The sequence below is a fragment of the Neoarius graeffei genome, chromosome 3, assembly GCF_027579695.1.
Source record: "Neoarius graeffei isolate fNeoGra1 chromosome 3, fNeoGra1.pri, whole genome shotgun sequence".
Taxonomy (NCBI): Eukaryota; Metazoa; Chordata; class Actinopteri; order Siluriformes; family Ariidae; genus Neoarius; species Neoarius graeffei.
The window spans coordinates 47,106,112-47,133,225 of record NC_083571.1 but is presented as its reverse complement, the minus strand read 5'-3'; the positions used below and the strand labels follow the sequence as shown (position 1 = coordinate 47,133,225).

The following is a 27,114-nucleotide window of genomic DNA, read 5'->3' as shown; positions in this document are numbered from 1 at the left end:
GCAAAAATACCCACCATTTGGTACTTCATACCATTGCCATCCTCTTACATTCCCCACTGTAAGTGTTTATTTGTACTTTTTATTTTCAATTAAAAACCCTTCTAAGTATGGATCATGGTGGGTGTCTTTGGTGTTGGAGGGACACTCGGTGCATGGACAAGCTTGCTGGTCTCTCCACCCTTCAGAGCTGCCTATGATCACTGGTCCTTATTTCTGCCTGAAATTGGTGAAATATTCTTTTTTATGAATAAGATACATGGAATGGAAGGGATGTAAAACATTGAATTTATCATTAGTGGATCCTACCAGCAGTAATGAGTTCACAATTCATATTTTATATGCGTTCACAGTGAGAACATAGGGTAGCATTAATGCAGTAGAGCTCCACTCTGCCGTTTTTATACGATACATGGGAAACTCGTCTACTTAATGAGACGCTTCATGGGCTGAAAAGGACAAAACCTCTCTTACCAAAAAAAACCCCAGTCTAAACTGTTAAGTGCTAAGGACTTCAAGGCCAAGGAGTCACTTTCTATTGACCTGTCTGGAATGTACAGGCATAGACTGTGTCTATTTCTATTGGTTGCTGAATGGAGGGACTTGGATGGTGCACACAACAGCACACAGTCTGAGCGAGGCACATGTGGATGGCCATTTGACAACAGACAAGCTTTGGACTAGCTCGGTATATAGGTACGTTACATAGTGTAGGTTATTTGACATCATGCGGTAAGAAAAATCAGTCAGTTATTTAAAACAAAACAAACAAAAATACCACCATCGGCCATATCTTCTAGCTAGATGTTGGTCAGTCAGTTTCTTTCACGTCTATCATCACTTCATGTTCCTCCAAGTTTCTGGTTACATGTGAAATGTGTCAAGCTGGCTTCATCTTGAGTCCAGCTATGTTTAATGCTTTCAGGGATGTAAGAAAAACAAGTTATTGAAGTGGATCTAGAAGCCAACCCTGGTGCATCATCTTCCACTATGTCTCTGGGAGAAAGAAAGAAACAGAATGATGACAGTCCTCTGGCTGGGTGAAGAGGGGACATGGAGGAGGAAGTAGCTTCTGGTTGACCAGTCTGAATGTCTTAGTCACTTCTCTCAGGCTCTTACACTCTCCTCTCCACCACAGCGTGGCCCTAAATGACGTTGTCAAACAGCTGCATGGACTGCATGATGTTCTCGTCCTGTGAGAAATGGCAGACGGACGCCACATTGTTATACAGGCCTATGACTTTTCCCCTAGTCATATACTGAGGTGTCAACATCTACGGTTCATTTACGATTTGCTATGGTGATAAATGTTTACTGACAGGGAAAGGACTCAGGACGTGAATGATACATTTGTTTCTGGTAACAGTTGTGTCGCTTTATGTCAGCTTTTCTGAAGGTGAATTTTAACTTGTGAATTTGCAAGCCGAGGTCTCGTGAGCCAACTGAAAACCATACGTTGGACTTTGAAGAAGGAAGAAGGAAATTCTAATTGTTAAGTCATACCAGACTTTGGACTGATTTTATATATATCTCTCATCTCATTATCTCTAGCCGCTTTATCCTTCTACAGGGTCGCAGGCAAGCTGGAGCCTATCCCAGCTGACTATGGGCGAAAGGCGGGGTACACCCTGGACAAGTCGCCAGGTCATCACAGGGCTGACACATAGACACAGACAACCATTCACATTCACACCTACGGTCAATTTAGAGTCACCAGTTAACCTAACCTGCATGTCTTTGGACTGTGGGGGAAACCGGAGCACCCGGAGGAAACCCACGCGGACACAGGGAGAACATGCAAACTCCGCACAGAAAGGCCCTCGCCGGCCCCGGGGCTCGAACCCGGACCTTCTTGCTGTGAGGCGACAGCGCTAACCACTACACCACCGTGCCGCCATTTTATATATATATATATATATATATATATATATATATATATGAGTGATTCCACGCTTATGGGTACTGAAATGGGGACATGAACTTATTTTTAAAAATTCACCTAAAACCATTTCTTTTTTTACCATCAGGTCACAAAACATGTAATCTTTAATGAATGATATGTTAAAAGATAACTTTAATTTTCTGAGATGTAATAAAAACATATTTATATGCCAAAGTCAAGCCTATGAGTTCCAAAATGATGTCTGTTACATTACTTCTGTTACGATTGTCCATCTCGCGTCTGTTACAAATTAATTACAATCTAGTTATATACCATGTTAATCTTATTGAAAGAATGTGTATGTTTATTCTACTACACATGTTTATTAATTATATTTGCTAAAACATCACCTTCCTATGTTTCAAAAAGTAATTCTACATTGTTAAAATTGAGAATATATATGTCCACAACATTTCTGTTACGTTCTGACTTTGGCATATAAATATGTTTTTATTACATCTCAGAAAATTAAAGTTATCTTTTAACATATCATTCATTAAAGATTACATGTTTTGTGACCTGATGGTAAAAAAAAGAAATGGTTTTAGGTGAATTTTTAAAAATACGTTCATGTCCCCATTTCAGTACCCATAAGCGTGGAATCACTCATATATATATTTATTTTTTTATTTTATTTTTTTTTTTACTATTGCTTGTTGCACATCAACAATTCCAGCAGAATTAGCTAGGTAGCACTGCCCCTACTTTTGCTAGGGAAAAGTCAGTGTGTAAAAAGTCAGATGTTTTCTTGGCGTTCCAGCATATACGAGATATATTGAGTTAGGTAATGATTTGTTTTAGTGTAATTACAAACCTTTTGGCATGACTCAATGAACTCATCAATGGTGACCACACCATCATTGTTACGGTCCATTTTCTGAAAGATAAAAAAAAAAAAGATTAAAATAATATCCATCCATCATCTGTAGGCGCTTATCCTGTTCTACAGGGTCGCAGGCAAGCTGGAGCTTATCCAAGCTGACTATGGGCGAGAGGCGGGGTACACCCTGGACAAGTTGTCAAGTCATCACAGGGTTGACACAGAGACAAACAACCATTCACACACACACCTACGGTCAATTTAGAGCCACCAATTACCCTAACCTGCATGTCTTTGGACTGTGGGGGGAACCGGAGCACCCGGAGGAAACCCACGCAGACATGGGAGAACATGCAAACTCCACACAGAAAGGCCCTCACCAGCCGCTGGGCTCGAACCCAGGACCTTCTTGCTGTGAGGCAACAGTGCTAACCACTACACCACCCGATTAAAATAATATCCATGGGAAAATGTTCAGAAAACAAGGAGTTATTTGGGTTTCAAAAAAAAAAAAAAAAGAACAACAAAGAAATAGCAGGATGAAAACAGAAATCTGAAGATTGAAACATTCATCAAGAAGATATGTCAGACAAATGATATATCCAGTATAAATTAATAACAAATCAATAGGGAATTGTTATAGAGTTTGATGGCTTGTGTGGCTCACCTGAAAGAAGCTCTCTACATGCTCTCTGGGAGCGTCCTCTTGCATGCAGGGATATGTATACTTCCCCATCATGTCATAGATTGATTTCATAATGTCTAACATTTCCTGGAAGCCAAGGAGATTAAAATGAGCTCTTTTCATTCACCGTCAACGTATCATCCATCTCAAACGTTAATGATAGTTTCACCTCTTTGGTGATACACCCATCTTTATTGAGATCATAAAGGTTGAATGCCCAGTTGAGCCGATCAATTATTGTCCCCCTGAGGATGATTGACAGGCCAATGACAAAGTCCTGAAAAGAGCAACAGGACAACTGCAGAAATTCTGATTCATCTTGGCTTCTACCTCTGATCAGAAAGCAGAAGAAAGGGCATTATGATAGATTATATGGTTCTTGTGTCTAGTCCTGACTACTTCATGCTCTGACACAGTATACGCAAATCAGTTGTTCATTATGAAACCTGTTATGAACTAATTTAATGTTGGAGCATTAAACAACCTAAAGTTCTGGAGAGCATGGGTACAGCAGAACTGGACTTGAGAACCACTGGCCGAGAGCAGTGACTGAACAGTACTTACCTCAAAACTAACCGATCCATTCTTGTTAGTGTCAAAAGCCTCGAAAAGGAAATGTGCATACATACTTGAATCTATGGAAAAGCAGAACACAAATTTCACCAAAATGGCCTCTCGGCAGGGCTCATATTCAGTGGATAATGAACCAGATGAACAAATACAGTGGTGAAAACAGTCATTTTACCTAAAGATGTCTAAAACCTTGCTAGTTACTGTAAGTATGATTTCCTCCCATAGTTAATGTCACAAAAATGGACCAAAGCCTAAAAAATTCAATTTGTAATCAGACAGCAGCTGTCAAAATGGCTGTTATGCTCCTGCACCATAGTCGGCATGAAAATATATTACTGGCACCCCTTGCAAATATTAGTAAAAAAGGGTTAGAAAAAAAATCCACCACTTGGTGAAGTAACTTCATCTCGCACTCAATAACACGAGAAAAATCCAACCTTTAATTGAAATAAATTTATTCAGAGAAAAACAAATCCAAATCCCTCATCAAGAAATAATTATTTTCAACAAAAACACAAAAAGACTTGGAAACCCCCAAGATTTTACTTTTTCTTATAATTCACCAGCAGTGATCGTTGGTGATTTTTTTTTCTTCTTTTACCTCTTTTACCATCATCCTCACTGTACATGGGGGCGAAATACACTTGGGTCCTCTTCCAAGTAAGTTTGTAACAGTTTCAGTTGGTGTTCACTTTGTTTTTTATTATTGTTCCAACAGTAAAAATGGACATTTTCAAGTGAGTAGCTTTTTTTTTTTTTTAAATAACCATTCCCTGACTTATGAAGGTCAATGCACTTCTCCCTCATTTGGCTTGTGTTCTCTTATCTTTCCCATGTTGATGGGTGATGAAGGGAATTTGGCCTCTGTGTTACCTCATATTTGTTCCCCAGGTAATCAAGAAGTCATGGATTACAGCTTGAAAGTTCCTACAAACTCCAGTTGACTCAAAAATGTCCAATTTAAATGGAAAACATGCTTCAGTTACATAGTGTTCTCTATAATTTCTAGGGGTGCCAATAATAGTGACACGTTTTTGTTGAAAATAATTGTTTCTTGATGAGGGATTTGTTTTTCTCTGAATAAATTTATTTCAATTGAAGGTTGGATTTTTCTCATTTTTTATCCCCCGCTGGCCAAAAGGCCCGAAGGGGGATTATGTCGTGGTGATGTCCGTCTGTCCGTCCGTCTGTCCCAGGAAGGGTACTCACCTTCTGAAATCAACTCCTCTCACAATTTTTGGAGGAATTTCACAAAACTTGACAGGATTCTTTGCTATACACTTGTGGTCAGAAGTTTACATACAGTGACATGAATGTCATCTTGGATATCAATATTTCTTTCAGTAATTTCTTTGAACTGTTCTTTTTCTGTGGCAGAATATACAGCATACATCTTTAATTAAAAAAAAGCTAGAATTTGGTGAACAAGTGTTAATTTTCTTTGGGTTTTCAGAAATCAACTGGCAGCAAAACAGCCCCAGAGCATGATGATCCTACCACCACTGCCAGCTGGTACAGTGTCCCTCTGTACAACCCCGATTCCCAAAAAGTTGGGACAAAGTACAAATTGTAAATAAAAACGGAATGCAATAATTTACAAATCTCAAAAATTGATATTGTATTCACAATAGAACATAGACAACACATCAAATGTCGAAAGTGAGACATTTTGAAATTTCATGCCAAATATTGGCTCATTTGAAATTTCATGACAGCAACACATCTCAAAAAAGTTGGGACGGGCAATAAGAGGCTGGAAAAGTTAAATGTACAAAAAAGGAACAGCTGGAGGACCAAATTGCAACTCATTAGGTCAATTGGCAATAGGTCATTAACATGACTGGGTATAAAAAGAGCATCTTGGAGTGGCAGCAGCTCTCAGAAGTAAAGATGGGAAGAGGATCACCAATCCCCCTAATTCTGCGCCGACAAATAGTGGAGCAATATCAGAAAGGAGTTCGACAGTGTAAAATTGCAAAGAGTTTGAACATATCACCATCTACAGTGCATAATATCATCAAAAGATTCAGAGAATCTGGAAGAATCTCTGTGCGTAAGGGTCAAGGCCGGAAAACCATACTGGGTGCCCGTGATCTTCGGGCTCTTAGACGGCACTGCATCACATACAGGCATGCTTCTGTATTGGAAATCACAAAATGGGCTCAGGAATATTTCCAGAGAACATTATCTGTGAACACAATTCACCGTGCCATCTGCCGTTGCCAGCTAAAACTCTATAGTTCAAAGAAGAAGCCGTATCTAAACATGATCCAGAAACGCAGACGTCTTCTCTGGGCCAAGGCTCATTTAAAATGGACTGTGGCAAAGTGGAAAACTGTTCTGTGGTCAGACGAATCAAAATTTGAAGTTCTTTATGGAAATCAGGGACGCTGTGTCATTCGGACTAAAGAGGAGAAGGACGACCCAAGTTGTAATCAGCGCTCAGTTCAGAAGCCTGCATCCCTGATGGTATGGGGTTGCATTAGTGCGTGTGGCATGGGCAGCTTACACATCTGGAAAGACACCATCAATGCTGAAAGGTATATCCAGGTTCTAGAGCAACATATGCTCCCATCCAGACGACGTCTCTTTCAGGGAAGACCTTGCATTTTCCAACATGACAATGCTAAACCACATACTGCATCAATTACAGCATCATGGCTGCGTAGAAGAAGGGTCCGGGTACTGAACTGGCCAGCCTGCAGTCCAGATCTTTCACCCATAGAAAACATTTGGCGCATCATAAAACGGAAGATAAGACAAAAAAGACCTAAGACAGTTGAGCAACTAGAATCCTACATTAGACAAGAATGGGTTAACATTCCTATCCCTAAACTTGAGCAACTTGTCTCCTCAGTCCCCAGACATTTACAGACTGTTGTAAAGAGAAAAGGGGATGTCTCACAGTGGTAAACATGGCCTTGTCCCAACTTTTTTGAGATGTGTTGTTGTCATGAAATTTAAAATCACCTAATTTTTCTCTTTAAATGATACATTTTCTCAGTTTAAACATTTGATATGTCATCTATGTTCTATTCTGAATAAAATATGGAATTTTGAAACTTCCACATCATTGCATTCTGTTTTTATTTACGAATTGTACTTTGTCCCAACTTTTTTGGAATCGGGGTTGTACATGGTGGTCATTGTGGTCAAACAACTCAATCTTTATCTCATCTGACCATACAGCTATCCTCCAGAAGGCTTTTTTCTTTGTCCATGTGGTCAGCTTCAAACTTTAGTTAAGCTTGAAGGTGTCAGTTTTGGAGGAGGGGGTTATTTCTTGGATAGCAGCCTCTTAGTCCATGGTGATCTGAACCATAGACAGTGATCCATCAGCTTGCAGTTCATGACAGGGCTGTGCCATGGTGGTTCCCAGATTGTTCCTGACCATCCAAACCAATTCCCTTTCAGCTGAGGGTGACAGTTTGGGTTTTCTTGAAGCAAAGTGGCTTGGCAAAGTGACTACACCTCACAATAACTTGGATACAATTGTTTGAACTGATCTTGGAATTTGCAGTTGTTTAGAAATGACTCCAAGAGACATTCCAGAGTTGTGTACATCTGCGATCCTCTTTCTCAGATCTGCACTGAGCTCCTTGGACTTTCCTATTGTATTGTGTGTTGGTCAATCCAGTGAGTGCTGTAAACAAACCCTTTTTATGAAGGCACAGAGAAGCTACCAGCTGTAGTCAATCAGGATCACTAACAGGAAATTAAAAGACCTCGGGCTTGGCAAGATAAAATACATTTTGGAAGTTTCAGCACCTCTGAATTAATAATCTAAGTGAGCGTATGTAAATTTTTGACCCTGTATGTATAATTTTGACCCTGTGTTGATTTCAGAAAACCCAAAGAAAATTAAAACTTGTGCATCAAATTCTAGTGTTTTTTTTTAATTAAAGCTGTATGCTGTACATTCTGCCACAGAAAAAGAACAGTTCAAAGAAATTACTGAAAGCCCAAATATTGCCATGATATTCATATCCAAGATGACATTCATGTCACTGTATGTAAACTTCTGACCACAACTGTATGTCAGTAATATGCATATTGCAATTTCATTCAATTCAGTCACATTTTACCAGAGTTATGGCATACTTGCCAGCGGGGGATATTATGCTCTCAGAGCACTTTTGTTCAGTTTGAGATGAAGCTACTTCACCAAAAGGTGTATTTTTTTTCCTAACCATTTTTACTAATCTTTACAAGGGGTGTCAATAATTCTGGCAGGCACTATATTCATTCATTCATTCATTCATTCATTCATAATTGGCTTCTCTCATGCTACCACACATACAATTAAAATGATAATGCATGTGTGTTACAGACCAATCAGCTGCAACATTAAAATCACATTCCTAATATTGTGTAGGTCCTCTTGCTTGTGCTGCCAAAACAGCTCTGACCCATCAAGGCATGGACTCCACAAGACCTCTGAAGGTGTGCTCTGGTATCTGACACCAAGCAGCAGATCCTTTAAGTCCTATAAGTTGTGAGTTGGATTAGACTTGTTTGTCTAGCACATCTCATAGATGCTCGATCAGACTGAGATCTGGGGAATTTGGAGGCCAAGTCAACATACTGAACCCTTTATCATGTTCCTCAAACCATTCCTGAACAACTTTTGCAGTGTGGCACGATGCATTATCCTGCTGAATGAGGCCACTGCCATTAGGGAATACCACTGCCCTGAAGGGGTGTACTTCTGCAAGAATATCTAATGCAAGGGTCTGCAGTAATGTTCAGGTTGGTGGTATGTGTCAAAGTAACATCCACATGAATGCCAGGACCAAAGCTTTCTCAGCAGGACATTGATTGCCCAAAGCATCCCACTGCATTTGCCAGCTGGCCTTCTTCTCACAGTGCATCCTGGTGCCATTTCCTCCCCAGGTAAGCAATGTACACTCACCTGAGTGTCTACATGATGTAAAAGAAAATGTGATTCATCAGACCAGACCACCTTCTTTCATTGCCCCATGGTCAAGTCCTGGTGCTCATGTGCCCATTATAGGCATTTTCAGAATTGGACAGGGGTCACTAGCTACGCTACCCCATACACAGCAAGCTGTGATGAGTTATGTGTTTTGACACTTTTCTATCATAGGCAACATTAACTTTTTCAGCCATTTGTGCTACACTAGCTCTTCTGTGGGATCAGACCAGATCGGCTAGCCTTTGCGCCACATGTCCATCAATGAGCCTTGGGCATCCATGACCCTGTTGTCACATCCCTGGTTGTCCTTCCTTGAACCACTTTTGGTAGGTACTAACCACTGCATACCAGGAACACCCCACATTTTGGAGATGCTCAGATCCAGTCATCTAGCCATTACAAATTAACCCTTGTCAAAATCGCTTAGATCCTCATATTTGCCCATTTTTCCTGCTTCCAACACATCAACTTCAAGAGCCAACTATTCTTGCTATCTAATATATCCCAACCCTTGATGGGTGCTATTCATGTCACCTGTCAGTGGTTTTAATGTCATGGCTGGTTGGTGTATATTATCACGTGTACTTACCCCCTTGTGGGAAGAACTGGGAGTAGATAACCTTAAAGGTGTCCTCATTTACAATGCCACTAGGACATTCCTGAAACACAAAATGGGCCCTGAATCTTTGTGTTATACAGGCAGGTAGGTGATGTGTTAAGCAGGAGTTCTGTGGTGTTGCTCAAAGGTCACATTAATCTCCAAATGAACTTGCTGCTCAGAATGGAATAGCTATTCACATGCCATGATTGTGGATTAAAACGAATCCATGTTTGCTGTTCCAATATATTTTCCTGATTTGTTTGGTCCGAGTGAATAAATGTGGTCATTTCAATAAGAGCATACAGGTTAATGGAATACGGCTTGATAATCTCTGAGCCTGTATGCAAATGTGGCCTCCTCCCCCTAAAGATGGGACAGTGACTACTGCCTCTATTGGATGATCTGTTTTTTGTTGCCCCCCCCAAATGGTAAAGCTGCCAGTCAATTATTATGTTTTTTTTTGTCTAACAGAGCCAACAGTCTGTTCTGCCTAATCATTTTCTTCCTCTTCTTCTCTCTGCAAATTTCTTCTGTCTTCACCTAATGGTTAGAGAAGCAGCTTTGGGACCAGAAGGTTGCTGGTTCGATTCCCACGACCAGCAGGAATGGCTAAAATGCCCTTGAGCAAGGCACCTAACCCCCAACTGCTCCCCGTGGCTGCTCTGGGTATGCTGTATATCACTCTGGATAAGAGTGTCTGCTAAATGCCTGTAATGTAATGTTTTCAAAGGCTGCATTTTTTTTTGACACAGAACCACAAACTTCGACAGGATCATAGATCCTATATGGGAATATTGTGCTTTTGGGAAGGATCAGAATTATGGCTGCCATGTTGCAATGCTCCAAAGTGTCTTCTTTCTTTCCCCTAGGAATACATTAAAAATGTTTTGTTGATCATGCTTTCACAGGATTTAAGCCTTTCTTCATTCAGCTGTACTAAAGACAATTAAAAGTTAATTGCTCCATCTCCTGAAACCCTAGCAACCACCTGGCCTGTAATAGCAACCATATGACACCAACTTCTTAGGTGGGGTTTACATTAGACCGTATCAGCGGATCATCAGATTAACGTTTTTAAAACGATTAGTGTGCACACAGCAACACCAATACACGATTCGCGTGCACACAGCAACACCAATACACGGATACGCTCGGCTCCGCAGGCATCCTGCGCTCCAAATCACTCCGCCCTGAACAGCGAGTGCCCTCTGGAGGGTGCGCACTCCGGCCCTGCGCAGCTCACAGAGCGCGCGAGTGAAGTGCACGAGCCACGATTCGGGACTGAGCCGCTGTGTGTGTGATCCCAGTGCATATCACTTACCACTTGCAAGTGGAAGGATGGCAAGCCTAAAGACAATCATAACTACACAATGGGCAGTATTTGCATCAGTATTTGCAGTATTTTCATACTTTTATACTCTTTAATGAAAGGTGATACAAGGCGGAAGTCCGCACCGTTTTTCAGCAGTCACGTCACATGACCAACGCCAGCGAATCAGGAAGGTGGATGTCACAGTGACGTTGTCCAATGACGACGCCAGCTAGAGCTCAGCACAGCGTATCCGCGTATTCTCAATGTTTACACAGCACCGGACCAGACACGATCTAGATTGAATACGTGGACCCTGGCGGATTCCCGTTTCCCGGCGTTTCCAGGCGGTTTAATGTAAACGGACAGTGCATCCGCGAAGAAAACGAGACAGATACGGTCTAATGTAAACTTGGCCTTAGAAACACGAAAGCAATCAACTGGGACCCTTTAACAGCCATGTAGCAACACCCTAGCAACCAACTGAGTTTCCTTAGCAACCGACTAGTTACAACTTTGCAACCAACTGGAATTTTTTTTTAGGAATTTTAAGCCTTTATTCGTTACATGTACATTTGAGCACAGTGAAATTCTCTCTCTATGTTTAAGCCATCTGAAGCAGTGAACACACATACTCAGAGCAGTGGGCAGCTGTGCTGGAGCACCTGGGGAGCAGTTGGAGGTTAGGTGCCTTGATCTAGGGCACTTCAGTCATGGATGCAGAGGGAGGGGAAAGTGCTGTTCATTCACTTCCTCCACCCCCACACATTTTTCCCGCTGGTCCAGGAAATCGAACCGGCAACCTTTTGGTCCCAAAGCTGCTTCTAATTGGGATCATAGTGAAACTTCTGAGAAACAGCAACTAACTGGCTACAACCTTGTAACCAACTGGGGTCATATTGTAACCTTCTAGAAACACCATAGCAACCATCTGGGACCCCAAAACAGCCACCTAAAAACATCCTAGCAATCACCCGAGTTTCTAAAGTAACTGACTATCTACAGCCTTGCAACCAACTGTGACTGCAATTAAATCTCTGAGAAACACCATAGCAACCATCTGAGAACCCATAACAGCCACTTAGAAACACCATAGCAACCAGCTGAGACCCCATAACAGCCACTTAGAAACACCATGGCAACCAGCTGAGACCCCGTAACAGCTGCCTAGAAACACCATGGCAACCACCTGAGAGCCCATAAGAGCCACATAGTAACACCATAGCAACCAGCTGAGAGCCCATAACAGCTGCCTAGAAACACCATAGCAACCATGGTGTATAACATTAACAGTAGTATTATATTCTGAAATCCTTATCACTGTATACCATCATTTGGTATATTGATATATTATCATATAAATGCATGATGTTCATTTCCATGGCCCATATAATAAAAACCTGTGACCATTCTAATCAGTATGTTTGAACATGCAGATGAAAATTTGCTGAAATACAGATTTTACACAATAATCAAGCATGAATAAGCAGGAGAGCCTCACATTTTTAAAGCCCCTGTAGAGCACTTGCAGCTCTTTCTTGGTGAACTTGGTTTGCTCCTGTAGTTTCTCCAGACCCTCAGGCCGATGGCACACAGTGGAGAGTTCAAAATCATCCTCGATGCTGTCTGTGAGACACAAACGGCTTCATCAGAACACTCACGCATAAAAAAAGTGAAATTAATGGATTCAATTAAAAAAGAATTACTATTCATTAATTAAAAAACAATTCATTTTAAAGTTAAAAAGTATCGTAATTTCTTTGGGTTAATATTTATTCAGTAATATTCTCCATATATCAGTGTCTAGCTAAACAGTGCATATTTAAACATGTTGAAAAATAAATATTCAGGTGTGTTTATATTATGTTTTGCAAAAAAAAGCATTATAAATGTAGAAAAGCTGAATTAAATACTAGAGTAGCATCCATCAACAACGACTGCATATTTCAATACAAAAAACAAATTAAGTAAGCAATTGTGGTACAAATGCCAGTTCAATAACATCTATAGCAAATCCTTTAAACACCAGGATTTCACCTTAAGCCCAAATCAGTCCTTTGTTTTAGGCAAAATCCACCCCACACACGCAGATCCTGTGCAATAATATGTAACACATAATTCTGTTGTTATATCTAAGATCTGAATACCGATGTATTACTGATGCAATTTCAGTATTAATTCACTGTGCACATGTAACATAACTCTGAATATGCTCCTACATGAGCAGCAACTAATACATTTGGTCTTCCTGTGAACAGTGTGAGGTACATTTGTAGTGCACTTAATGGTGTATCTTGATGATGAAGGCTTTTTGAAAATATCCTTTTCATCGAGGTGTAATAATACATCGTGACACAAGGCATCGCTATACAAAAATGTGACGATGTGCACTGTGGAAGGTACGATTCACATCAGCCTTCTATTTATTATGCATGGAACGCAGAGCCTGTGAGATCTGTACACGTAAAGAAAAATAGCCCAGTGCTCTGGATTGCAATGACCAACACACATTAAATGTTATATGGTTACAAATTGGGCATTTTAGCTGACTTTGGAGCTCTATTTCTACTATGGAGCTCATTATGTTTCAGCTGATCATTTTCAAGGTCAGACACTTTGTTTATTCAGTTGAAATTTTTCGGAGAATTAATACACTTATTTATTTTTAAAATATGGGGAACCTGTTGTACATTATGTTTATAACATTAAACCTTGGTTCACAGCATTAAAAAAGGATTTAGTTTTATACAGATTGAAATACACATTGTTTTCCATTGTTTATGATTCAGAAATCTGAGTCTTTTCAGTCATAATATTTCTTCATCCGAATTCTGTTCAAAATATTCTGAAAATTGATTCAAATCGAAATCATTATGCCAGTATCATCAATTGAATTGAACTGTGACCGGAGTGTATCGTTACCCCCTTACGTTTTAGTGTTTTTCACCCCAGTTGTGTCACCAGTATACAGTGCCTTGAAAAAGTATTGATACCCCTTGAACTTTTTCACATTTTTCCACCTTACAACCACAAACTTAAAAGTTTTTTATTAAGATTTTATGTGATAGACCAACACAGAGTAGCACATAATTGTGAAGTGAAATGAAAATGATAAATGGCCTTCAAAATTTTAAACAAATAAAAATCTGAAAATTGTGGTGTGCATTAGTATTCAGCCCCCTGTACTCTGATACCTCTAAATACAATCCAGTGCAATCAATTGCCTTCAGAAGTCATCTAATTAGTTAATAGAGTCCTACTGTGTGTAATTTACTCTCAGCGTAAATACACTTGTTCTATGAAGGCCTCAGTGGTTTGTTAGAGAACACTGAAGAACAAACAGCATCATGAAGACCAAAGAACTCACCAGACAGGTCAGGGATAAAGTTCTGGAGAAGTTTAAAGCAGGGTTAGGTTATAAAAACATATCCCAAGCTCTGAACATCTCAAGAAGCACTGTTCAATCCATCATTCAAAAATGGAAAAAGTGTGGCACAAATGCAAACCTACCAAGACATGGCCGTCCACCTAAACTGACAGAGCGAGCAAGGAGAGCACTGGTCAGAGAAGCAGCCAAGAGGCCCATGATCACTCTGGAGGAGCTGCAGAAATCCACAGCTCAGGTGGGAGAATCTGTGCACAGGACAACTATAAGTCGTACACTCCACAAATCTGGCCTTTTTGGAAGTGTGGCAAGAAGAAAGCCATTGTTGAAAGACAGGCATAAGAAGTCCCGTTTGCAGTTTGCCAGAAGCCATGTAGGGGACACAGCAAACATGTGGAAGAAGGTCCTTTGGTCAGATGAGACCAAAGTTGAACTTTTTGGCCTAAATGCAAAGCGCTATGTGTGGCGGAAAACTAACACTGCTCATCACCCTGCACACACCATCCCCACTGTGAAACATGGTGGTGGCAGCATCATGCTATGGGGATGCTTTTCTTCAGCAGGGGCAGGGAAGCTGGTCAGAGTTGATGGGAAGATGGATGGAGCTAAATACAGGGCAATCCTGGAAGAAAACCTGTTGGAGGCTGCGAAAGACTTGAGACTGGGAAGGAGATTCACCTTCCAGCAAGACAATGACCCTAAACATAAAGCCAGAGCTACAATGGAATGGTTTAGATCAAAGAATATTCATGTGCTAGAATGGCCCAGTCAAAGTCCAGACCTAAATCCCATTGAGCATCTGTGGCAAGACTTGAAAATTGCTGTTCACAGATGCTCTCCATCCAATCTGGCTGAGCTTGAGCTATTTTGCAAAGAAGAATGGGCAAAAATTTCAGTGTCTAGATGTGCAAAGCTGGTAGAGACATACCACAAAAGACTTGCAGCTGTAATTGCAGCAAAAGGTGGCTCTACAAAGTATTGACACAGGGGGGCTGAATACTAATGCACATCACATTTTTCAGATTTATATTTGTTTAAAATTTTGAAGACCATTTATCATTTTCGTTTCACTTCACAATTATGTGCTACTCTGTGTTGGGCTATCACATAAAATCTCAATAAAAAACTTTTAAGTTCGCGGTTGTAAGGTGGAAAAATGTGAAAAATTTCAAGGGGTATGAATACTTTTTCAAGGCACTGTATCATGCTTGATATATCCTAATAACCCTTTCTGCTGTAAAATTCAAATTCCACTATTTCTGTCGCCAAATTATATCCATTAAGTTTTAAAATGCCTCCTATTACCTTATAAACATTTGTCTTAATTGGTATAAAATGAATTCTCTCCCAACACATTAATATTTTAATAAATATTTGTCACACACTCTTTCCAGCTGGTGTTTCCATGACTGTTTCCACTGCGTGTACATCATGTGAAGAGCCCTGCTGTGTGTATGGGATACATTATAATGGGATTATATGCAGTATTATATGGAGGAAAATGAGTGAGGCAGTGGTGAATCACTTGCATTGACTGACTGAGGGAGTGGCACTGGGCCCACAGCAGGGCAGCAGCTTGAGGAACCGCTCTTTAATACTTTTTTTGCTTTGACTGGGAGTGTTACCTGTAAGTCACCAACCATAATAGAGGGTTAGAAAAAGAGAGCATAGAAGGCATGCATATAGTTTAGCAGGGCGTACGTGCACACACACACACACACACACACACACACACACACACACTGCATGCATCACAATGCAATCTACATGTGTCAATCATTCATGAATGAACCATTTCATGTAAAGTCCATATGAAAAACAGATTATATGATCCAATGGATGGAAAAAGAATTTCAACATGTGACTTAGATCAAAACAATTGGCCAGTTTTATGTTTATAAGTGCAGCCCACACCTTTGACTGATGGTGCTATAATGAGTGATTGTGGAACGCTAAAGGGGAGTCTCTAAGAAATTGGACTGGAGTACTTGACAGCATTAATTCTTGGAATTTAGTTGATGGCTTCCTGGATTGCCAACCCTCAACTGAGGATGGCAGTAGACAGCCAGCCAGCCAGCCAGACACACAGACTTGACAGCATTGCTTTATGCTAGACATTCAAAACCTGAAAAACTGAAACATAAGCAGCATTTGAGGTCTTTGCCTGTATATGGCTGTAATATGGAAGGTGTCCAGTGTTTCTCGGATACAGTGTCTTGCAAAAGTATTCATCCCCCAGGGTATTTGTCCTGTGTTGTTGCATTACAAGTTGGAATGAAAATAGATTTAGCACCATTTGATTTACACAACATGCATACAACTTTAAAGGTGATTTTTTAAACAATAATTAAGATGAAAAAAACAGAAATTTGAAGTGTGCATAGGTATTCACCCCCTTTCGTATGAAACCCCTAAATAAGAGCTGGTCCAACCAAGTCACATAATTACAGTGGTGCTTGAAAGTTTGTGAACCCTTTAGAATTTTCTATATTTCTGCATAAATATGACCTAAAACATCATCAGATTTTCACACAAGTCCTAAAAGTAGATAAAGAGAACCCAGTTAAACAAATGAGACAAAAATATTATACTTGGTCATTTATTTATTGAGGAAAATTATCCAATATTACATATCTGTCAGTGGCAAAAGTATGTGAACCTCTAGGATTAGCAGTTAATTTGAAGGTGAAATTAGAGAGTCAGGTGTGAGTGGGCACCCTGTTTTATTTAAAGAACAGGGATCTATCAAAGTCTGATCTTCACAACACATGTTTGTGGAAGTGTATCATGGCATGAACAAAGGAGATTTCTGAGGACCTCAGAAAAGGCGTTGTTGATGCTCATCAGGCTGGAAAAGGTTACAAAACCATCTCTAAACAGTTTGGACTCCACCAATCCACAATCAGACAGATTGTGTACAAATGGAGGAAATTCAAGACCATTGTTACCCTCCCTAGGAGGGGTCGACCAACAAAGATCACTCCAAGAGCAAGGCGTGTAATAGTTGGCGAGGTCACAAAGGACCCAAGGGTAACTTCTAAGCAACTGCAGGCCTCTCTCACATTGGCTAATGTTAATGATCATGAGTCCACCATCAGGAGAACACTGAACAACAATGTTGTGCATGGCAGGGTTGCAAGGAGAAAGCCACTGCTCTCCAAAAAGAACATTGCTGCTCATCTGCAGTTTGCTAAAGATCATGTGGACAAGCTAGAAGGCTACTGGAAAAATGTTTTGTGGACGGATGAGACCAAAATAGAACTTTTTGGTTTAAATGAGAAGCATTATGTTTGGAGAAAGGAAAACACTGCATTCCAGCATAAGAACCTTATCCCATCTGTGAAACATGGTGGTGGTAGTATCATGGGTTGGGCCTGTTTTGCTGCATCTGGGCCAGGATGGCTTGCCATCATTGATGGAACAATGAATTCTGAATTATACCAGCAAATTCTAAAGGAAATTGTCAGGACATCTGTCCATGAACTGAATCTCAAGAGAAAGTGGGTCATGCAGCAAGACAATGACCCTAAGCACACAAGTTGTTCTACCAAAGAATGGTTAAAGAAGAATAAAGTTAATGTTTTGGAATGGCCAAGTCAAAGTCCTGACCTTAATCCAATCAAACTGTTGTGGAAGGACCTGAAGCGAGCAGTTCATGTGAAGGAACCCACCAACATCCCAGAGTTGAAGCTGTTCTGTACGGAGGAATGGGCTAAAATTCTTCCAAGCCGGTGTGCAGGACTGATCAACAGTTAGCGGAGGCGATTAGTTGCAGTTATTGCTGCACAAGGGGGTCACACCAGATACTGAAAGCGAAGGTTCACATACTTTTGCCACTGACAGATATGTAACATTGGATCATTTTCCTCAATAAATAAATGGCCAAGTATAATATTTTTGTCTCATTTGTTTAACTGGGTTATATTTATCTACTTTTAGGGCTTGTGTGAAAATCTAATGATGTTTTAGGTTATATTTATGCAGAAATATAGAAAATTCTAAAGGGTTCACAAACTTTCAAGCACCACTGTAGTTGATTAAGATCCACCTGTGTGCAATCAAAGTGTCACATGATCTGTCACATGATGTCTGTATAAATCAACCTGTTCTGGAAGGACCCTGACTCTGCAACACTACTAAGCAAGCAACATGAAAACCAAGGAGCCTCCAAACAGGTCAGAGACAAAGTTGTGGAGAAGTATAGATCAGGGTTGGGTTATAAAAAATATCCCAAACTTTGACTATACCATGGAACACCATTAAATCCATTATAGCAAAATGGAAAGAATATGGCACCACTACAAACTTGACAAGAGAAGGCCGCTTACCAAAACTCACAGACCGGGCAAGGAGGGCATTAATCAGAGATGCAACAAAGACACCAAAGATAACACTGAAGGAGCTGCAAAGATCCACAACGGAGATGGGAGTATCTGTCCATAGGACCACTTTAAGCCGTACACTCCACAGACTGGGGCTCTATGGAAGAGTGGCCAGAAAAATGGCTTTGCTTAAGAAAACACATTTGGAGTTTGCCCAACAGCCTGTGGCAGACTCCCCAAACACATGGAAGAAGATTCTCTGGTCAAATGAGACTAAAATTGATCTTTTTGGCCATCATGGGAAATGCCATGTGTGGTGCAAACGCAACACCCTGAGAACACCATTCCTACAGTGAAGCATGGTGGTGGCAGCATCATGCTGTGGGGATATTTTTCATTTGCAGGGACAGGAAAGCTGGTCAAGACTAAAGGAAAGATGGATGGCACTAATACAGGGCAATTCTGGAGGAAAACCTGTTTGATGACAGATCATGTGGCACATTGATTGCACACAGGTGGATCTTAAATCAACTAATTATGTGACTTATGAAGTAAATTGTTTGGAGCAGCTCTTATTTAGGGGTTTCATACGAAAGGGGGTGAATACCTATGCACACTCCAGATTTCTGTTTTTTCATCTTAATTATTGTTTGTGTCACAATAAAAAACAATTTGCACCTTTAAAGTTGTAGGCGGGTGGCACAGTGGTGTAGTGGTTAGCGCTGTCGCCTCACAGCAAGAAGGTCTGGGTTCGAGCCCCGTGGCTGGTGAGGGCCTTTCTGTGCGGAGTTTGCATGTTCTCCCCGTGTCCGCGTGGGTTTCCTCCGGGTGCTCCGGTTTCCCCCACAGTCCAAAGACATACAGGTTAGGTTAACTGGTGACTCTAAATTGACCGTAGGTGTGAATGTGAGTGTGAATGGTTGTCTGTGTCTATGTGTCAGCCCTGTGATGACCTGGCGACTTGTCCAGGGTGTACCCCGCCTTTCGCCCATAGTCAGCTGGGATAGGCTCCAGCTTGCCTGTAATCCTGTAGAACAGGATAAAGTGGCTAAAGATAATGAGATGAGATGAGAAAGTTGTAGGCATGTTGTGTAAATCAAATGGTGATAACTCCCCAAAAATCCATTTTAATTCCAGCTTGCAATGTGACAAAACAGGATAAACACAAAGGGGGATGAATACTTTTGCAAGACACTTTGAGCTGATGGTTTTTAAGATAGTTGGAAATGGCTGTACTTGATGTGGCAGGTCACATCCTCAAGCAATAGCATCAGATTAAAGATACAACAATGTTTATTGATTGTTTATAGTGATTTATTGGAGTGGATTATGACATTGACTTGCCCAATCATGCCCTCAGAAAGGCAGTAATAAAGATCAGGTATAGTTCCCAAGGTTTGAGGACTTGCCTAATCATTCTTACAGTCCAAGTAAAGAGTCAATCAGTGGCAATTCAAACTGATGGATGGCAAGGTGTTGTGAGTCTTCTGACAAGGACATTCATGTTCAAAAGACAAACTGAAACTCCCTGGTGTGGGCTTTGTGTTGGGTAACGTTGTCTGTGCAGATTTGTGGACCTGGCTGCAGTCAAAATGGAATAGAGCAGTGTTTCTCAATTAAGGTCCTAGAGTAACACTTCACTGAACAGTTTCGTGTTTGAGATAGTCCTCACTGCAGGACCAGAAGTCCATGGGTGGAGTTGGAACTGATTCAACTCCTTGTATAACCCCAAACCCTAACCTACCAGACACTCCATAACAACACACTTATCCAGTCTGAGACACATTGAGGTTTCTCCACCATCAGGACTTTTAGTTTGACTTCACTCTGGCACGAGGAGCCGGATCAAATTTGACTCTACCCACTAGACTTGGCCACAAGGGGCACCTGTTATAGATTGAATGGGTTTGTTAATTTACAAGCAGTTCAGGCTTGTTAATTAGCTGATGAGTTGAAACTAGTGAGTTGGGAGCAGGAAAAACTGAAAGGTTGCAATACTCCTTGAATAGTGTTATAAAGGTTTTGCAATACTGCAGTGTCTCTAGCAGATTTAGAGATGCCCACTGAGCAAGGCAAGGGGGAGGAAAAAGGTGCAATAGGGAGACCTGCCCAACTCTGGTTGGCACTGGGAATTGACAAATTTACTAGGGATTCTGGCTAGGAATCAACATCATATATAATTGCTACTTTATCCTAAGAAGGGTCACAGTGGATCTGGAGCCTATCCTTGCAGCACTGGGTGCAAAGTGGGAGAATTTACCCTGCCAGTTTATCGCAGGGCAAGATGCACAAACTCATTCACAGCTGGGAGTAATCTAGTATAGCTAATCTGCCGACCTAGATGATTTTTGGGAGGTGGGAAGAGATCGGAAACCCATAGATAACCCATATGGACAACATACAAAATTTGCACACAGATTAACCTGAGTTATGGATCGAACCCAGAGCCCTGTGATACTGTGCCACAAACAGACATTTATGGCCAGCAAAAGCTTCATCATAGAATGCAAAGAAAAGATGGAAATTTTTGGAAGTTAACTAGTTGTGTGTATGGGCTTTCTCCCAAGCTTCAGTTATTTCTGAAGTCGATTTGTAAAAAAGAAGATAATTGAGTAATGTTACAGAAATGGGAAATGGGATGGGAAGTCATGGTAACATTCAGTGTTGATTTTATACATGGTGACTGAAAGATCCATGAGATTTGGTCATTTCTATGGAATGGCCTATAGAGATGTCATACAAGGTAGAACTTGCCTTTATAGCTTACTTAGGAGTTGTGATAAAGACACATAAATGATATGCAGGCCCACATACACACACATATCTTCCATATTTTATGCCAGAAACATGCAGCACATCACTCTGCAATGGACTTTGCTGACCAGGCTTCGGAGAACATTTTTAAACACTAAAAATATCGCACCATATATTGGGAACAACTGATCCATTTTCCAACTGTGAACCCAACAGGATGAAGAGGACTTTTTTGGTCAGGTTGAAGACCACATATTTTCAAGGTACCAACTGCAGAAAGCTGGAAGTTTCAAAGTATCAGTTAAACATGTTACCTTTCCATTCTTCAGCAAAACAGACAAGCCAAGCTAAAAATGCTATGACCCTTCTCTTGGGAGCAGGAGAAGGTACAAGTATGAAAATAACTTTAAAGCATCTCCTCTATGGAAGGTTGATCTGAGATATAGTTCAGATTCTTAGTCACAAAAACAAATCCTGGGTGAATGGCCCTTACACTGAGATTCATTCATTCATTCATTCATTCATTCATTCATTCATATTCAGTAACCAGGGTCGGAACCTATTCCAGGAACATTGGGTGCAATGCAGGAATTCACTCCAGATGGGACATGAGTTAATTGTAAGTCATCACGCATGCAAACTTTTGGCAATTTTGATTAGCCAGTTCACCTACTGCCATTACCCTTTTACATTACATTATGGGCATTGAGCAGATGCTCTTAAGTCTCACTCACAACCTGCCGTAAGTGTTTTGGACACGCACAGGTCGCAGGGTTTGGTAGCTCGCAGCCGTGCCGCAGGGTCGCGGTGAACTAGGGGGAAAGTTTGGGGGAGGAGTACGGGCAAAGTACTTGTCAAGTACAGGTTGCACACCTGACTTTCTCGAGGCGTGGGAAAAATCGCGCCATTAGCCTGTGGAACGCGTATGTCTGACGCACTTGATCAGTGTGTGTTCAGTGAGTGTGGAGTGTGTGAGACTTGCATTTTACCAGTTTCCTGTGCTACGAGTTCGGGCCACGCTTGTGAAGCGTGTGTGATGCATGTGATTAGCACGTTACAATCACTCATAACTTGCGTGTGATGCAAGCCAGGAGTGGGTATAAAACCAGCGTGTCTGCAGCATTCTGCATCTGTCTTTCGACTGAAGAACATTGGATATTTTGTGGGAAAAATTTAAAATTTTTCAGTTTAAAGTTTAGAAAATGGGACCCAAGAAGAAGCGAGCAAAAGTGAAGTAACCCAGCTTGAAACAGCAGGGGGGAGGAGGAGGAAGAATTTGATGATGATGGTAGCAGCACCGGCGAGCCCTGCACGGACAGGGAGAAGTATGCCTTCAAGCCGGCAGAAGGCACAGCACCCTGCCAGAGGGATTTTCCCAGGTAAATACACATGCTTCAAACATTCATTTCGGTATCTATATGCTTATGTAATTAATATTATATATGCTGATTTTCATGTATGTTTCAGCTAACGACGCCCAGAAGTGAGGACATTGCATTGCTGTCAGGCCATTGTGCCATGCTCAGTGATAAGGACAAGGACATCCCGGCACCCCATCCCACCACTCAGCAAGAGTAGAAGCAGGGCAGCAGCTCTGAGTCAAAGTGTGTTTCAGTGCTGAAACTGTTGGGCTATTTAGTTGGGATTTTTTACAGTGTAATAAAATGCGTTATTCCCTTATACTCATGTTTTATTATTTGACGTTTGCATGGTAAATTAACATATACTCAAATAAAAACAGCAAATGAGGTGGTCTTCTTCCTTTCTACAATGCTACACGCTACATGATCGGTTCTTTGGTTCCTCCCCAATATATATACCCAGAGTCTTGCCCCTCGTGTCGCGTGCAGGTCGCGTGTGCTGTGTGCACACCACACATAGAGGTAGAAAGTGAGATGTACTTCTGTCTTGCGCGTTGCACAAATAGCAAGTGTGGATACTTGTGTAGTATTTCTGAGGCACGTCACTCATACAATGACCGTGTGTCACTCATGAGTCTTACTGTCATCGCAAAAAGCCCCTACTACCCGTGCTGCTGACTTGGTTCAGGTGTACAAAAGGAGTACGGGTCCCATGCGTAGTGTATGCATTCTTGATTTGTTGCAAGACCTGTAGAATTTGCATGTGCAGGATCAAAAGTCTCCACGGGCAGTCTGCGACCTTCTACGGTGCTGAACACACGCAAGTGTCACGCAAGTCTCAAGCATGGTTTTGCCAAATTTTTTTACCGTAGACCGCCCATAGCAGCACGTACGGTGGGTTGTGAGTGAAGTTTTATCCAGAGCGACGTACAACATACCCACAGCAGCCTGGGGAGCAGTTGAGGGTTAGGTGCCTAGCTCAAGAGCACTTCAGCCATTCCTGCTGGTCCAGGAACTCAAACCAGTGACCTTTTGGTCCCAAAGCTGCTTCTCTAACCATTAGGCCATGGCTTCCCCCTTTTTTCACCATATCTTCAAGGTTTTCCTCGAAGTTCTCTGGTTTCCTCCCAAAGGAAAGCCTTGAGGATATAAGAAGAACATGGATAACTCTACATCGTAACTTGAGCTAAAGTTTGAACCAGGCCCCCGGAGCTATGAGGCAGCAGTGCTACTCCCTGCATCACCATACCACCACTACACTAAGATACCCAACAAAATGCTGGAATGCCAAGAACAAAATTTCAGTCGTAAGCTACTGGATATTTACTGTTGCCCCTCTACCACCATGGCAGCAATAATGTGAACTTTCAATGAGCTGCTCTGACAGTTTGAGAAATGATAGCCATGCTTTTTCTTCTTGTCTATTGCTGTCCCTTACTTTCAGTTGTGTCAAATACAGACCATTGAGCTTGTTTCCAAGTCCAGCAGAGGACCAGTATCAGGCATGGGGGTGGGAGGTAGGGTGGGGTGGGGGTGTCGTGTTTTGCATGTGTGTGCTGCAAACGGGTGCAAATGTAATTTGGGAAATGACATAAGTCAGTAAAGCTTCTGAAAGTCATGCAAATTTGATCTCTGGATATCAATGTCACAAGCGTATGGCATTAACCCAACTATTGTGAAACAAACAACAAAATAATTGTATATACTACAAATTGACTAAAATATGCAAATAAGACAATAGATCATTAAATGTATGCAAATTTCATTGATGTACCTTTTTCAGAGACTGAGAATGATAATATGAGCAATTAATGCTTGAAAAAAATGTAGAAAAATATACAAAAGTTGGCAATTGGAAGCAAAAACCACATAATATTCCTGTGATGCTTGGCCTAAAGGTTATGATAATGGACTGTGTTAATGTTCCGAGCTTTTACAATGCATACCAAATCCAGTATTGTTCTCACTTAGTAGCTAATTAATCTGAGGTCATTTTATATCAAAGGACAAATGAATACTCAAACTGCAACGTCATTAAATTAAGCAAAATTCTCAATATTTAGCAGAAATATGAGAAACCAAAGTGACCTTGAATAAATCCTTGTGATTCAGGATTACTTAAAGAGTAATGTAATGTCATGAGTGGTTTGCAGCGAAAGATATACAGTATAGTCACATTAAGCCATTATTTTAAAGAGCAAAAAAAGTCTATTGATTTGGATATTTCAAAGTCAGAACAAACTAAAATCATGAAGAGAGCAGTAGAAAAAGGGTTTTAAGAGATATGTATTCACAAATTACAGTCATGAGGCTGGGTAGAACATTTTTACCACCATATAGCCATCACTGTTGAGTCACAGGTCGTTCTTTTCTTTACTCTCCAGAGTTAACGCAATGCATGGCATTTAGCTTACTACACAGAGCAACTCAATGTCTTCAATCTGCAAAAGCCACGATGTGGAAAAATTAGATGGAGAGGCTCTTTTATAATTATATATAATTACAATTTTGAACATAATTATAACAAAATCAGAATAATTGTCAATATTTTGTCTATATTTGTCAGAAATTTAAAATGATAGCCATTTACCTACCATATGCTCACATCTATTATACATTCATTAAATTCCCTTGTAATCAAAACGTACTGATAGTCATGATTATTTTTATCAGCAAGTTAGTTAGGATTATACATATACATATACATATACATCCCAAATCCTATCAATGCATATAGACATAATGAAACTGGCGCTATCAAAAGTTTCCAGCAATATTGTCTAAAAAAAAAGCAAAATAATAATAATAATAATAATAATAATGATAATAATAAAAAAGCCAGTGTGGTTTAGTTTCCTAAATTAGTACAAGGATTCTCAAACTAGTTGCAGCCAGGGACCTATTTGACTGTGAAATAAATTCTATAAACCCTCTAATTATTGGAACATAATCTGACTGTTCAAATATTAGGCATATTATTCAAATGTCTATAATATCCTTGATATATACTGGAGTGATGGAGCTTTTTTTTTTATTCTTGAACAATATCAATTAGTACTCAATAATAAATATAATCGCTTTGATAATAGTGGGTTTTAAGTTTCACCACTGTAAAAGAAAAATCATGGACACCACTTTGAGAACCATCACCACGACAGAGACCATCGTGTCTAGTGTAATCACTTGCTGTCATGAGGTGTGAGATTCCTTGCGAGAATGGTGAACGTGAAACCTGAAATGTGCCAAAATAGATCGTATTGATTCATCAGATCTTATTTCCTAGACCTGCTTAAAACTTTCCAAGAGCATGTCTGAACAGTAGCTCAGATTATTTCAGTTTTAGTTTTTTTTTCTCCCCCCAAATACTGAAAGCACAAAAGACACAAATCTTAGAACGCTATCCAAGGAAGGACATGATGATGATCAGTCACAGCTTTTGGAGCTTGAAGGAAATTAAATTAAGTTAATTCCTGTCATGGGATGCTGGGGAAGGATAGAAAGCAATGTTACATGGAGAACTAATTTTGCAGCAGGAGATATATTATTCTATGATTGATAATCAGGAACCATCCGAATTTAAAGTCAGTAATCATCTTGAAAGCTTATTGTTAAGGAAATATCTTCATAGAAATATCTTGTAACAGTTTCCACCTTTTTTTTCCCTTTCAAATAAGAGCATTCCATTTGATGCTAATCTTTGACAGGGCAGACATTAATTGTCCATGAAACAAAAAAGTGAAAACTACTGAAACATTTTGACTCTAATACATTTTGGGAATCTCAACGATCTTGATCTTTTCTTACCTCCAACAGCAAAATCAATTAAGCCCAAAAAGTATAGTAGTCTGAGGGAGCTGCAGACCACCAACAAAATACCGACAGTCTGCAAGCTCTCCATCTCCCACTCTTCTTTGAAGAACACCAACATGATGCCCACACACCACAAAAGTTCTTCCTGTCTTCATCCGAGGCTGCCTATGTCCCACTGTCTGCCACATTCACAATCTCACACGCTGTCATTGTTTGTAGAGCTCCAGAGACATGTCTCTACAAACGCCTTGCTATTTCTGTTATTGCCTTCCCGCAGTGATCTTTGCGGTGACTCCCGGGTCTGAAAGAAGAATTATCTCCCAGTAATGGTCTAATAATAAATCAGCCACACGGGCAAGAAAGGATGGAGTTCAAGGTTTCGAATCCACAGGTTTCAAATCTGTGGCTCGACACATCTCATTAGTCTTGACGAGTAAAGGTAAAAACATTAGGCTTGTGGAGTTGACTTTCAGCACCGGTCCTTGTGGATCTGAGTCACACCTGATTTCATTCTCTCTTTTGTGTTTCACTCTCTGCCTGAGCTTAATTGGGTCACTTTCGTGTTTTCTGAGACACTGGAGGATTATGTGTGTGTGTGTGTGGGGGGGGGGGGGGGGGG

The 27,114-nt window shown here is 40.7% G+C and overlaps 1 protein-coding gene across 1 annotated transcript; it reads right to left on the bottom strand.

Annotated features, from left to right (window-relative positions):
- Positions 1 to 17: 17 nt before the first annotated feature.
- LOC132882803 (Kv channel-interacting protein 2-like) lies at positions 18 to 26,613 on the bottom strand. Its single transcript, XM_060915920.1, has 9 exons — positions 26,490 to 26,613; positions 15,774 to 15,873; positions 12,365 to 12,485; positions 9,543 to 9,612; positions 4,009 to 4,079; positions 3,614 to 3,721; positions 3,427 to 3,531; positions 2,754 to 2,816; positions 18 to 1,190 (listed from the first exon to the last, which is right to left on the bottom strand). Exons 1-9 carry the CDS (start codon positions 26,611 to 26,613, stop codon positions 1,143 to 1,145), a joined length of 810 nt encoding a protein of 269 aa, XP_060771903.1. The 3' UTR covers positions 18 to 1,142.
- Between the last annotated feature and the right edge of the window lie 501 nt (positions 26,614 to 27,114).

Coding starts and splice junctions, on each gene's coding strand:
- LOC132882803 (XM_060915920.1), bottom strand. CDS start 26,613: ATGTTGGTGTTCTTCAAAGAAGAGTGGGAGATGGAGAGCTTGCAGACT. Junction 12,486..15,773: donor CCCTCAGTCAGTCAATGCAA/GTGATTCACCAC, acceptor TCTCACAGACAG/CATCGAGGATGATTTTGAAC. Junction 4,080..9,542: donor CCAGTTCTTCCCACAAGGGG/GTAAGTACACGT, acceptor GCTTTTCCATAG/ATTCAAGTATGTATGCACAT.